At 42.2% G+C, this 13,141-nt stretch overlaps 1 protein-coding gene across 2 annotated transcripts in view; it reads right to left on the minus strand.

Moving 5' to 3' along the window:
* The window catches only part of KDM1B (lysine (K)-specific demethylase 1B), a 74,583-nt gene that overhangs the window by 27,290 nt on the left and 34,152 nt on the right, over positions 1-13,141 (minus strand). Inside the window, exons 10-14 of one of the 2 annotated variants that reach the window (XM_011967575.1) lie at positions 12,196-12,380; positions 6,114-6,290; positions 5,687-5,761; positions 2,747-2,884; positions 1,675-1,846 (exon numbers count right to left, since the gene is read on the minus strand). In XM_011967575.1, coding sequence (XP_011822965.1) covers positions 1,675-1,846; positions 2,747-2,884; positions 5,687-5,761; positions 6,114-6,290; positions 12,196-12,380 — 747 coding nt within the window. The remainder of the gene's footprint in view (positions 1-1,674; positions 1,847-2,746; positions 2,885-5,686; positions 5,762-6,113; positions 6,291-12,195; positions 12,381-13,141) is intronic. The other variant, XM_011967576.1, reaches the window with a different exon arrangement.

Below are 13,141 nucleotides of genomic sequence, written 5' to 3' on the forward strand. Positions count from 1 at the left end.
CACAGTAAGAATTGCTGAGCCTACCTTAACAACTTGGGTTTTTTATTTGTTTTGTTTGTGAGACAGTGTCTCACTCTGTCACCCAGGCTGCGGTGCAGTGGCAAGATCATAGCTCACCGCGGTCTTTAACTCCCGGACTCAAGCAATCCTCTCACCTCCTAAGTAGCTGGGATTACAGGCGTGCACCACCATGCCTGGCCTACAGCTTGTTCTAGGTAAGGGTAAGGCAAAACATTATCATTAAACATTTTTATTGGGTGACTCTGAAAGAAATGCAACGAAAACTCCAGTCAGTAACTGCAACACAGGTACAAAACACTAACCAAGTCCTGAGAATATCCTGCCAGTTAGCCTAACAACTGTTCTCAACTCCAGAACATTTAACAACCTACGAATTAGTCTGGACACTACAACATTTGATTAAATGATCCCTGTTGATGGGAGGATATTTCTGAAAATGTTCTCTTATAGTATATCAGTCAAAACTGACTAAGGACAATTACAGTGTAGATCTCTTAGAGGTGGTGGGTTGCCACAGTAGAGGGGGAGGGAAAAGAGAAAAAGAAGAGACAGATAGTCCTTGCTACTAAGAAGTTTACCCCAAACAGAGATGAACTGTACATCAGCCTGAAGAATTGAGAGCTCTTGCAAAGAAACATATAGTTGAAGCAAATGAACACCTTGCAAACTGAGTTCAAATGTTCACACTACAAGAAATTCCAATATGCCTCCAATAACTACAAGTGAATACATTCAGGTCACAAAATTGTAGGCCAAATAAATACCAATTTAAGAAGCGATACAGTGAAATTTCAGCTGGCACCCTTGTGAAAATGAGCCACTATGGGTGGTCAACTTTTCTAAAGAGTTGTGCCTAACATTGCCCATTTAAGTACAAAAGTCAAAAGATTTTGAATTTTTTTTTTTTTTTGAACTAGGGTCTTGCTTTGTTGCCCAGGCTGGAGTGCAGTGGTGGGATCACAGCTCACCAGAACCTCAACCTCTTCAGCTCAAGCTATCCTTCCACCTCAGCCTCCCAAGTATCTGGGACTACAGACACACACCACCATGCTTGCCCTTTTTTTTTTTTTTTCTTTTGTAGACACAAGGCTCACTATGTTGCCCAGGCTGGTCTTGAACTCCTGGGCTCAAGTGATCTTCCCCGCTTGGCCTCCCAAATGCCCGGATTACAGGTGTGAGCCACTGCGCCTAATGGATTAAAATTCTTAAACTGTAATAGTCTTGCATTCTTAAAATATACTGGAAAAAACCTTAACTCACTGCTCAACAAAAAGAAATCCTGGCACACAGAAACCCTTATCTAGAAAAGACATTACGAGGTGATGATTTATCACACAGGGCTTACCACATGTTTCCATACAAGTAAGCTACTCTGGGAAATTTAAAATTAAACATGTAGGTAATTTTGTAAAACACCAGCTATTGTGTAAAGTAAGGTCTGTGTGTGTGTGTACACAATGCAAGCATCTAAGGCTCCCTAAAAAAAGTTCTTCTCCCCTGAGAACTTGGAGAATCCATCAGTCCAAAAGAAGTGCTCAGGAGAGCTTCCCTGTTGCTGACATCCGACCTAGCAAATGAATGATGCCACTGCTGATGAAGCTTAGGTAACAACGAAACTGAGATGGAACAATCAGAACACCGTTCTCCCCATACCTCCTAAAGGGACATCTTGGAGCTGAGTCTTATCCTTTCTCCACTCAGAGACAACATCCAAGAGAGCATTAAAATGAAAATCCATGCGCTTGTCAATAGTGGGGTCAGTTATTCTTCCACCTTCCTGAATTAAGTCACATCTTTCTCCAAATTTATGCATGCTGATGCCAAGCTTCAAAATAATAAGAATAAGAAGGTGAAAATTTTTCCTGGAAAAAAATATTTACAGGTTCTAAGCTGAAAATCAGACAGAGCTCTCATGGAGAAAATGGGCTAATATCTCTCAAAAATAAAGCTAAATACGCTTCACGGGGAATGGCAGCAAAGGCAGGCAGTGAAAAAAAAAAGCGTGAAATCTACAAGATTTTATTTGATGAGAAAGTGAGAGGGGCAGCAACAGCTCCCACGCCACGCCCACTGTAACTTTTTGGCTAATGTTTCAGATGCTAGACACTGCCTGTCCTTGCTCGAACATTCTATCTCTTCTGTGGACCCTCATGTAAATGAACACACAAACACACAAACACTCACAGCAGAAGCTGAAACTGAATTGACCATCAATAAACATTTCAGAAAAAGCCTTGGGCCCACCAACTCTTCAAATAAACTCTGTAAGACTGCCAGATTAAAGACAGGCTGCCTCATTAAATATGACGTTCAGATTAGTAACACATAATTTTTTAAGTATGTCCCAAATACTGCATGTAAATATTGCACATAATACTGGGAAATACTTTGGTAAAAAATTACTTGTTTATCTGAAAGTGAAATTTAATTGAGAATTCTGTATTTTTATATGCTAAATCCGGCAACCCTAAAATTATGAGCTAACCAAGTGACCTGCAAATAACAAGGAAATGAAATTAAAGAGCTTAGAAAAAGGAAAAAAGTCTTTTACATCCTCTAGTTCTACCTTCTCAGAAAGGCAGAAGTGTAATTCTTACTACTTTGCAGAGGAGATGAGGGGGCTGTTATATGTAATTTACTTTAGAAGCATATTAATACTGCACGCAAGCAAATTGAAACTGTTTTTCTTTCCTTTATCTACAATACAAAGCTAAAAGAAACTCACTTGCTCACACATTAATGCTACTGGGTTGTTAATACACCCATTAACAATTTGAGCTCCTCTTCCCACTGTGACGCCTTTAAAAGATTTGTCATCCCAGACTCGGCCTCCAATTCTGTCTTTGGCTTCCAGGACAGTCACCTAAAAAGACAGTCAGTCAGGGAAGCTAAATAGGACACAAGAGTTATATCAGACACAGTATTATAAAAATGTAGAAGGACACTGTTAAATAGCCTCTATATTTAGTTAATTCAAAATATTTCTACAAAAACAACTTTAAAAAGCAGGCAGTGTGAACAGAAGCCAAAACAGATGTTCAAAACAATCCATCTAGACTCTAGCAAGGAAAAACTGAGTGGTCTGTTGAAAGAATCACTCAAACCAGATAATAAGATTTGATGAACTAGGACAGACACGATGGCTCACGCCTGAAATACCGGTACTTCGGAAGGCAGAGGCAGGAGGATCACATGAGGCCAAGAGTTTGTGGCCAGTTTGGCCAACATCGCAAAACCCCGTCTCTACCAGAAATAAATTAGTCTGGGGTGGTGACACACACCTGTAATCCCAGCTATTCAGGTGGCTGAGGCACAAGAATCACTTGAACCCAGGAGGTGGAGGCTGCAGTGAGCAGAGATTGCGCCACTGCACTCCAGTCTGGGCAACAGAGTAAGACTTTGTCTCAAAAAAAAAAAAGATTTAATGAACTAGTACATGAAATGTACTTTGAAAGCTTTTTATAAGATAGTATTCCATAAGTTAAGAAGCAGTTAAAAACTTCTTTAGGTGATTTTTCCTAAGAAATATCTACGTAGCAAAATTCCTTTAGCACTGCAAATAAGTCTTAACTTCCCTAAGATACATTATTTTTTTTAAAAAAGTATGCCACTCCATATAAATATGACTTCATGGGCTTGGCCTAATGAGGTTTGTCTCATACCCAGGCTATTTTATTGCCACCAAATTTCTAATGCTGGTGGCATGAGAAGCTGCTCTTGGGTGCACAGGCAGTGCCTCACCTGCAGCCCTGGGATTCCAAGTGCCACATTCCCTGAGTTGCATCACCTGAAAACGTGAGTCCTATTCATCACAAGGCCAGTCTTTCACTTCTGGATCTCTAGAAACTACTTGAAATTCTCAAGGAGAGGTTCCCCAAGTTAACCATCTTTCAGGCTACTCAGAGGAATCTATTTCCCACCCATGTGGGGAATGAAGGGCCTCCTGGGGATCTCCCCCATCACTTGGGGATGGGGCAGAAAGTAATATTGATTCTCCAAACTGCTTTCTCAAACGTAAATTCTTCACTTTCTCTAACTAGGAAGGCTGCACCTTGTAGTTCTACCCTCTTTCTCGGACTTCAATTTTACACAGAACCATCCATTTCTAGTTTTTCTTTCTGGTTTTGTGTTTTTTTTTTTTTTGAGTTGGGATCCCACTCCGTCACCCAGACTGGAGTGCAGTGGCTAGATCTCGGCTCACTGCAACCTCCGCCTCCTTGACTCAAGAGATCCTCCCACCTCAGCCTCTTGAGTACCTGGGGCCACAGGTGCATACCACCATGCCCCGTCAGTTTTCTTTTTGCTTTTTTTTTTTTTTTCGGTAAAGACAGGGTTTTGCCATGTTGCCCAGGCTGATCTCAAACTCCTGAGCTCAAGCGATCTGTTCACCTTGGCCACCCAAAGTGCTGGGACTACAGGCACTGAGCCACTGTGCCCAGCCCATTTCTAGTTTCTTTTTAGTGTAAGAGGAGAGCTGAACATTAAAGACCAGACTCCCTAGATTTTGGATTTTAATAACCTTCCTTGTAATATAATCTGTAGGTTTCCCAAGTAAAACTCAAATAACCTTGGCCCAAATATCTAACACTGAAATAAACAATCAACTGAAACATGTGCTAGGCCCGGAGCAGTGGGTCATGTCTGAAATGAGATTCAAAGGGCGTTTCTTTTTCTTTTTCTTTTTTTTTTTTTTTTTTGAGATGGAGTCTCACTCTGTCGCCCAGGCTGGAGTGCAGTGGTGCGATCTCAGCGCACTGCAAGCTCCGCAAAGGGCGTTTTTGACAGGCATAAAAAATTTTAACTGGAGGCCGGGCACGGTGGCTCATGCCTGTAATCCCAGCACTTTGGGAGGCCAAGGCAGGCAGATCGCTTGAACTGAGGAGTTTGAGACCATCCTTGCCAACATGGTGAAACCCTGTCTCTACCAAAAATACAAAAATTAGCCAGTCTCATAACACTGTCTCAAAATAAATAATTAGATTAAAAAAACAAAAAAAATTTAGAACTGAGTATTTCAGAAAATTTTACACGAGAAACAGTGAATATCCATGCACTTTTTGCTGTCTCAAACTACTGCGGAAACAGGCTTTTTCTCATCATTTCTCTTGTGTGAACAATAACCTGTCAAGAATTTCTACTTTGGCCAGGCGCAGTGGCTCACGTCTGTAATCCCAGCACTTTGGGAGGCCAAGACAAGCAGATCACTTGAGGTCAAGAGTTCAAGACCGGCCTGGCCAACATAGTGAAACCCTACTTTACTAAAAATACAAAAAGTAGCTGGGCATGATGGCACACAGCTGTAATCCCATCTTGAAACCCAGGAGGAGGAGGTTGCAGTGAGCTGAGATCGCACTGCTGCACTCTAGCCTGGGCGACAGAGCAAGACTCTGTCTCAAAAAACAGAATTTCTACTTTGATGCCGAGTTAGAATTTCTTCTGACTTGCTCATTAGAGTCTAAAATTATCTCCAAAGCTGTGAGAATTTCTATTTACCTTTCCTTATGAAATCAGTTTCAAGTTTTATAACTTTTCTAGGACCTAATATAAACATATAATATATTTAGTATTCTTCAATAAAAATAGGAACTGGTTTCTAAATCTTAGAAATTTGGACCAAAAGGAGCAGCCAACCATCTGTTCTAACTCCATGTCCCCAAAATCCTACCTTAATTCCAAAGTTATGCAGTTGCCTAGCAGCTGCTAATCCTGCTGGACCAGCCCCGATAATGATGACTGATTTCTTAAAAAGAAAAGAAACAAAATTCCAATTAGAGCAGATGATAACAACGTCCTGTTTTAGTTGTTCTGGAACTGCAGAGCAAATTCGTTCATTTACATTTCTTTGATGTCCTTAGAAAGTTATTTTCAAAAAGCATGTGGTGGCACTTGTCTTATTACTCCCTTTCCTTTTCCCCTACAATCTCAGGAAAGAGTGCTTGATAGTCGCCTTTCAGGAGAAACACATTCTGCGAAAGCCTTGCTTCTCTAAGTTTTATGGTGATGATGTGGCTTTTACTATATTTATTAACAGCAATAGACTAGCGTTTGTCCTGATCAATGGCAAGGCTATCACTAAAGCTACAATCACCTACATTGTGGTAGTCCTTAGGGAGAAGATACTGGTCGGCTCCCACGCTGAGAACTCCAGTGTTGATGAGGCCTTTTCTGGTCATAAAATACAGTATCCTCTCCACTTCCTGAACGCATCGAATACGCACGAGACCCCGCACGATGATGTGAGGAATACATTTCTGAGGAGTAAGAGCTTCCTGTGTTTGGAAATAAAACCAAACTGCTTTTTAAAAAAAGTACCAAGGAGTTCAAACAATAGCAGGAAAACAATCCATTTAAAAGCCAAGTAAAAGATGTGAATCAACATTTCTCAAAAGTAGATGCTCAAATGGCCAACAGGAACAGTCCTCCCTGGTTTCCAGAAGGAGATTGGTTCTAGAACCCTCCTAAGAAGACCAAAATCCATAGATTCTCAAGTCCCTTATATAAAATGACAGTGTTTACATATAACCTATGCACAGACTCCAGCATACTTTACGCTATCTCTAGATCACTTATAATACCTAAGACAATGTAAATGCTATGTAAATAGCTGTTACATAACATTGTGTAGAAATATTGACAAGGAAAGTCTGTACAGCGTTTAGTGGAGATGCAACCATCCATTTTTTTCCCCAAATATTTTCTTTTTTCTTTTTCTTTTTTTTTTTTTTTTGAGACGGAGTCTCACTCTGTCCCCGCCGCTGGAGTGCAGTGGCGCGATCTCGGCTCACTGCCAGCTCCGTCTCCTGGGTTCACGCCATTCTCCCGCCTCAGCCTCCCGAGTAGCTGGGACTACAGGCGTCTGCCGCCGCGCCCGGCTAATTTTTTGTATTTTTCGTAGAGACGGGGTTTCACCGTGGTCTCGATCTCCTGACCTTGTGATCCGCCTGCCTCGGCCTCCCAAAGTGCTGGGATTACGGGCGTGAGCCACTGCACCCAGCCCCAAATATTTTCAAGATGTGGAACCCAAAGGTACAAAAGGCCAAGCATATATGAAAAACTGCTCTCACCACCACTAATCATCAAGGAAGCAAATTAAAGCCACAATGAAAATCACCTCATAGCTGTTAAAATGGCTATTATCAAAAAAGACAAAAGGTAACAAATGATGAAGAGAAAAAAGAACCCTTATTCACTGTTAGTGGAATGTACATTAGTACAGTCATTATGGAAAACAGTATGGAGGTATCTCAAAAAAATAAAAATAAAACTACTGTATGATCCAGCAACCCCAATGCAGGGTAGTCAAATAAAATGAATCAGCACGTCAAAGAGAGATGTGCACTCCCATGTTCACTGCAGCATTATCACAAATGCCAAGATATGGAATCAACCTAGAGGCCATTGATGGATGAATAAAGAAAATGTGCTATATCCACACAATGGAATACTAGTCAGCCTTAAAAGAAAAAAAGGAAGTCCTGTCATTTGCAACAACATGGTTGAACCAGAAGGACATTAAGTGAAATAAACCAGACACAGACAAATACTGCGTGATCTCACGTACACATGTGGAATCTAAAAACGTCCAACTCACAGAAGCAGAAAGTAGAACAGGCATTAGCAGGAGCTGAGGGGAGGGGGAATAGCGGGGAGATGTTGGTCAAAGGACACAAAATTTCAGTTTAGACAAGAGGAATAATTTCAGGAGATCCATTTTACAACATGGTAACTACAATACATAGTTAATAACAACGTATTATATATACTTGAATATCATGGAGAGATTTTCAAGTTCTCAGAGACAAAAAAAAAAGGTAAGTATATGATGTAAGGCATATGTTAATTACGTCAATTTAGCTATTCCACAATGTATATATATTTTCTTTTTTTTTTTTTTTTTTTGAGATGGACTTTCGCTTTGTCACCAGGCTGGAGTACAGTGGCACGATCTCAGCTCACTGCAACCTTCACCTCCTGGGTTCAAGCAATTCTCCTGCCTCAGCCTCCCAAGTAGCTGGGACTACAGGCGCCTGCCACCAAGCCCGGATAATTTTTTGTATTTTTAGTACAGACAGGATTTCACCATGTTGGCCAGGCTGGTCTCAAACTTCTGACCTCAGGTAAACCACCCACCTTGGCCTCCCAAAGTGCTGCGATTAGAGGCGTGAGCCACCGCACCTGGCCACAACATATATATATGTGTATTTCAAAACATCAGATTGTACATGATAAACATATACAATGTTTCTCAATTTAAAAAGCAAACCAATTAATTTTTTAAACTTTTTTTGGTTCCTCAAAAGGTTTAACCTAAAATACTATATGACCCAGTAATTCCAATCCTTAGTATATACCAAAAAGAACTGAAAACAGACATTCAAACAAAATGTTCACAGCGGCAGTATTCAAATAGGGAAAAGGAGGAAACGATTCAAATGCCCATCAATGGATGAACGGGTAAACAAAATGTGATGTGTACAATGAAATATTACTCAGCTATAAAAGTGAGTGAAGTTCTGACATGTGCTAAAACATGGATAAACCTTGAAAACATGATGCCAAGCGAAAGAAGCCAGTCACCAAAGGGCACATATTATATGCTTCCATTTACTGGAAATATCTACCACAATCTATACAGACAGACAGTAGATCTGTGGTTGCCAGGGGCTGAGAACAGGAGAAAATGAGAACAGACTGTTTAATTGGTATCGGGTTCCTTCTTGGGATAATGAGAAAGTTCTGGAACCGGATAACGGTGATGGTTATACATTATACATGTATTTAATGCCACTGAGCTGTAAATTTTACTATGGTTAAGATGGAATGGGGCTGGGCACAGTGGCTCATGCCTGTAATCCCACCACTTTGGGAGGCTGAGGCAGGAGCATCACTTGAGCCCAAAACTTTGAGACTAGCCTGTGCAACACAGCGAGACGTTTTCTCCATTTAAAACAAATAAATGTTATGAGTACTTAACCATAATAATAAAAAAAGTCTCTCTGGGTAATTCAAATCCATCACTTATCACTAAGACAGTAAGAACAAAGGGAGGTTCCCCCAGTGGGGAAAAAGCAGGAGGAGGAGACAACAGGAAGATACAGCGATTTACACTTTATCATGTCGGTCTTCCCTGAGCAAGAACGACTGCAGCAGGTGCATGGCGGCAGAGCACATCACACTCCTGACTCAACAAAGGCCACTACAGAAATCCAGGCTGCTGATACTACTGACCACAGAAAAAGCTGGATTCTTGTGACTGATAAGATTCGGGGGACGGGGGCACGGGCATGGTGGCTCATGCCTTTACAGCACGTAATCCCAGCCCTTTGAGAGGCCAAGGCGGGTGGATCACCTGAGGTCAGGAGTTCGAGACCAGCCTGGCCAACATGGTGAAACCCCATCTCTAGTAAAAATACAAAAAATTTAGCTGGGCGTGGTAGCGTACACCTGTAATCCCAGCACTTTGAGAGGCCGAGGCAGGTGGATCACTTGAGGTCAGGAGTTAGAGACCAGCCTGGCTAACACGGTGAAACCCTGTCTCTACTAAAAACACAAAAAAATTAGCCAGGTGTGGTGGTGCACACCTGTAATCCCAGATACTCAGGAAGCTGAGGCAGGAGAATCGCTTGAACCCAGGAAGCGGAGGTTGCGGTGAGCCAAGATCGCACCATTGCCCTCCAGCCTGGGCAACGAGAGCAAAACTCCATCTAAAAAAAAAAAAAAGACACCATCTTTCTCTGCTCACCTAGCCTTGGCATGGCCTTGATCTGTTTCAAAGGCTCAAGAGTAATGATGCCACTACCTCCACCCAGCGTCAGGAAGCAAGAACAGGCACCAAGCAACTCCCACCCCAGGCCTCTCCTCTGCCCCTTGTCACCAATCCCCAGCTCCACCAGAACCGAATATTCAAGAAATAACACATACAACACCGGCTTGGATTGCTGCAGAAGATAATACATTTGTTTGTATTCATGAAGTTTAACAAGAATCATTTCAAGGCCAGGTGTGGTGGCTCAGGCCTGTAATTCCAGCACTCTGGGAGGCCAAGCCAGAAGGATTGTTTAAGCCCAGAAGTTTGAGAACAGCCTGGGCAACACAGCAAGATCCCATCCTACAAAAAAATTAGTTGTGCATGGTGGCACGTGCCTGTGGTCCCAAATACTCAGAAGACTAAGATGAGAGAATCACCTGAGACTGGGAAGGCGAGGCTGCTGTACTGAGCTGTGATGGTGCCACTGTACTCCAGCCTGGGCAACAGAACAAGTCCATGTCTCAAAAAAAAAAAAAAAAAAAAAAAAAAAAAGCACACATTTCAAAGTCTTTGATTCTTTTAAAGCAAATATATTTATGTTTTCCCACTCTAATATTAAGTATATACGGTAAATTCTTTTTTTTTTTTGACAGAGTTTCGTTCTTGTTGCCCAGGCTGGAGTGCAATGGCGCGATTTCAGCTCACTGCAGCCTCTGCCTCCCAGGTTCAGGCGATTCTCCTGCCTCAGCCTCCCAAGTAGCTGGGATTAAAGGCCACCCGGCACCACCCCCAGCCAATTCTTTGTATTTTTAGTAGAGACGGGGTTTCATCACGTTGGCCAGGCTGGTCTTGAACTCCTGACCTCAAGTAATCCACCCAACTCAGCCTCCCAAAGTGCTGGAATTACAGGTGTGAGCCACCGCGCCCAGCCAGTATACACAATAAATTCTATCTTATGAAAAACTAAAATAGATCCAGGTAAGTTTAGGACTTCTATAAGATTCTCTCCCTGTATAAGTCAAATTTCAAAGTCAAACAGAAAGAAATGTGGCCAAAAGAAAAATGAATCCAAGGCTGTTTCTTTGTTTTTTTTTTTTTTTTTTTGAGACGGGATCTCACTATGTTGCCCAGGCTGGTCTTGAACTCCTAGGCACAAGTGATCCTCCTGCCTCAGTGTCCCAAGTAGCTGGGACTACAGGGCCACACTACCACTCTTTATAATTTATTTATAGGAAATTCTGACCATAATTTTGTTCAGTTGGTTTCCTGAGCACCTATTTCAAGGTTACTGGGCAGAAAATCAGTTGCACAGCCTACTCACCTGGCTATAATTCATACAGTCGCATTAACAGCCATAACTTAATCAGGCTAGGTCATTTCATTCTGGATTCTAATCCAGTGAAATGCCACGGTGAAACTGGCATGTCTTTCTTTAGTTAAGATGACTTTGGCAGTCTTGCACAATGTTCTGAATTCAGCATTGACTCAAATTGCTGATTAAATTAATAAATCAGAAAAATGCTAGGGTCAAGAGAATCTTTGTGGGTTTTTTTTGGAAACAGGGTCTCATTCTGTCACCCAAGCTAGAGTACAGTGACGCAATCATGGCTTACTGCAGCCTTGACCTCCCAGGCTCAGACCATCCTACTACCTCAGCCTCCTAAGTAGCTAGGATTACAGGCATGTGCCACCACACATGGCTAATTTTTTAATTTTTTGTAGAGATGGGGGTTCTCATGTTGCCCAGGCTGGTCTTGAACTCCTAGGCTCAAGCAATCCTCCTGCCTCAGCCTCCCAAAGTGCTGGAATTACAGACATGAGCCACTTCACCCAGCCCCTTTGTTTTTTGTTTTTAGCTAGTATTCCCATTCTCCCCACAATTTATCTTCACCTTTTTCAAGGTGGGTACAGTGTGACAGCCCTAACATTTATTTAGTCCCAACAGAAGAAAAGTACTGGTCTTGGTTGATTTAGGACACCGGGGTGAATAAAAATTCCTGTCCTCAAGGATTTGTAATTCAATCTTCGATGTTTTTCCCTCTTGTCATTGTCATTGGAACTCCTCGGATCAAACCTTGCACCTTATACTCACCACTGGAGAGTCAGCGTTCTGACTATCTGTGGTCTAAAGTAGTGGTTTTCAACAAGGGGTGATTCTGTCCCCGTTTGGAAATGTCTACAGACATACTTTGTTTTCACAGGTGGGAAGCGTTCCTGGAATCTAGTGGGTAGAAGCCAGGGATCTTGCTAAACATCCTACAGTGCAAAGACAGCCCCCACCACAAACAATTATCTGCCCAAATTGTCAACAGAGCCAAGGTTGAGAAACCCTGGCATAAAAGTGTCCATCCCCAGATAAAGTATCCCCTCCTTTTCAACATGGTCCTTCTCTGTCCAGTGCTACTGGCTAACATGCCCTTACTTACTTTGCAGTTAGTATACCACAGTGCGAGGATGAGGTTTCTCAAAGCCAGGTACATGGTGGGGTCTCGGGAATATTCTGGAAACTCATAGAGCTCATCCAGTTCCATCACATCCGGCCTCACACAGAGGGCTTTGCCACACTCATTGGGCTGGTAGAAAGGCTGGAAGTATCGGTTCATGCCTGGAACTGATAGGTAACACAAATGGGCAACTCCTGCAAGCTGTAACTTCCAAATCCAGAAGAATTAAAGGGCAAAAGCAAACCAAAAAGTAAGCCAAGACAAGCTCCATGTCTACCCTACATAAATACCTTTGCTTCCTCCACCCAGTTAGACAAAACGTACATAAATTTTTTTCTCATTCTTTCTTCACATTATTCTCAACTTTAATTTCTATAGCATGGAAAAATTTTTTTATTTTTAATTGTGGTAAAAAAATACATACCATAAAATTTATCAACTTTTTTTTTTTTTTTTTTTGAGACAGAATCTTGCTCTGTTGCCCAGGCTGGAGTGCAGTGGTCTGATCTCAGCTCACTGTAACCTCCATCTCCCATCTCCTAGGTCCAAGCAATTCTCATGCCTCAGCTTCTTGAGTAGCTGGGATTACAGGTGCTCACCACCACACCCAGCTAATTTTTCTATTTTTTGTAGCTATGGGTTTCACCATGTTGGCCAAGCTGGTTTCAAGGTACTGGCCTCAAATGATCCACCCATCTCAGCCTCCCAAAGTGCTGGGAATACAGGCATGAGCTACCATGCCCAGGTATCTTGTTTTTTTTTTTGAGATGGAGTCTCACTCTGTCACCCAGGTTGGATGGAGTTCAGTGGTGCGATCTTGGCTCACTGCAAGCTCCGCCTCCTGGGTTCATGCCATTCTCCTGCCTCAGCCTCCTGAGTAGCTGGGACTACAGGCGCCCGCCACCACACCCAGCTAATTTTTTGTATT

Source organism: Mandrillus leucophaeus, unplaced genomic scaffold (genome assembly GCF_000951045.1).
Source record: "Mandrillus leucophaeus isolate KB7577 unplaced genomic scaffold, Mleu.le_1.0 Scaffold800, whole genome shotgun sequence".
Classification (NCBI taxonomy): Eukaryota; Metazoa; Chordata; class Mammalia; order Primates; family Cercopithecidae; genus Mandrillus; species Mandrillus leucophaeus.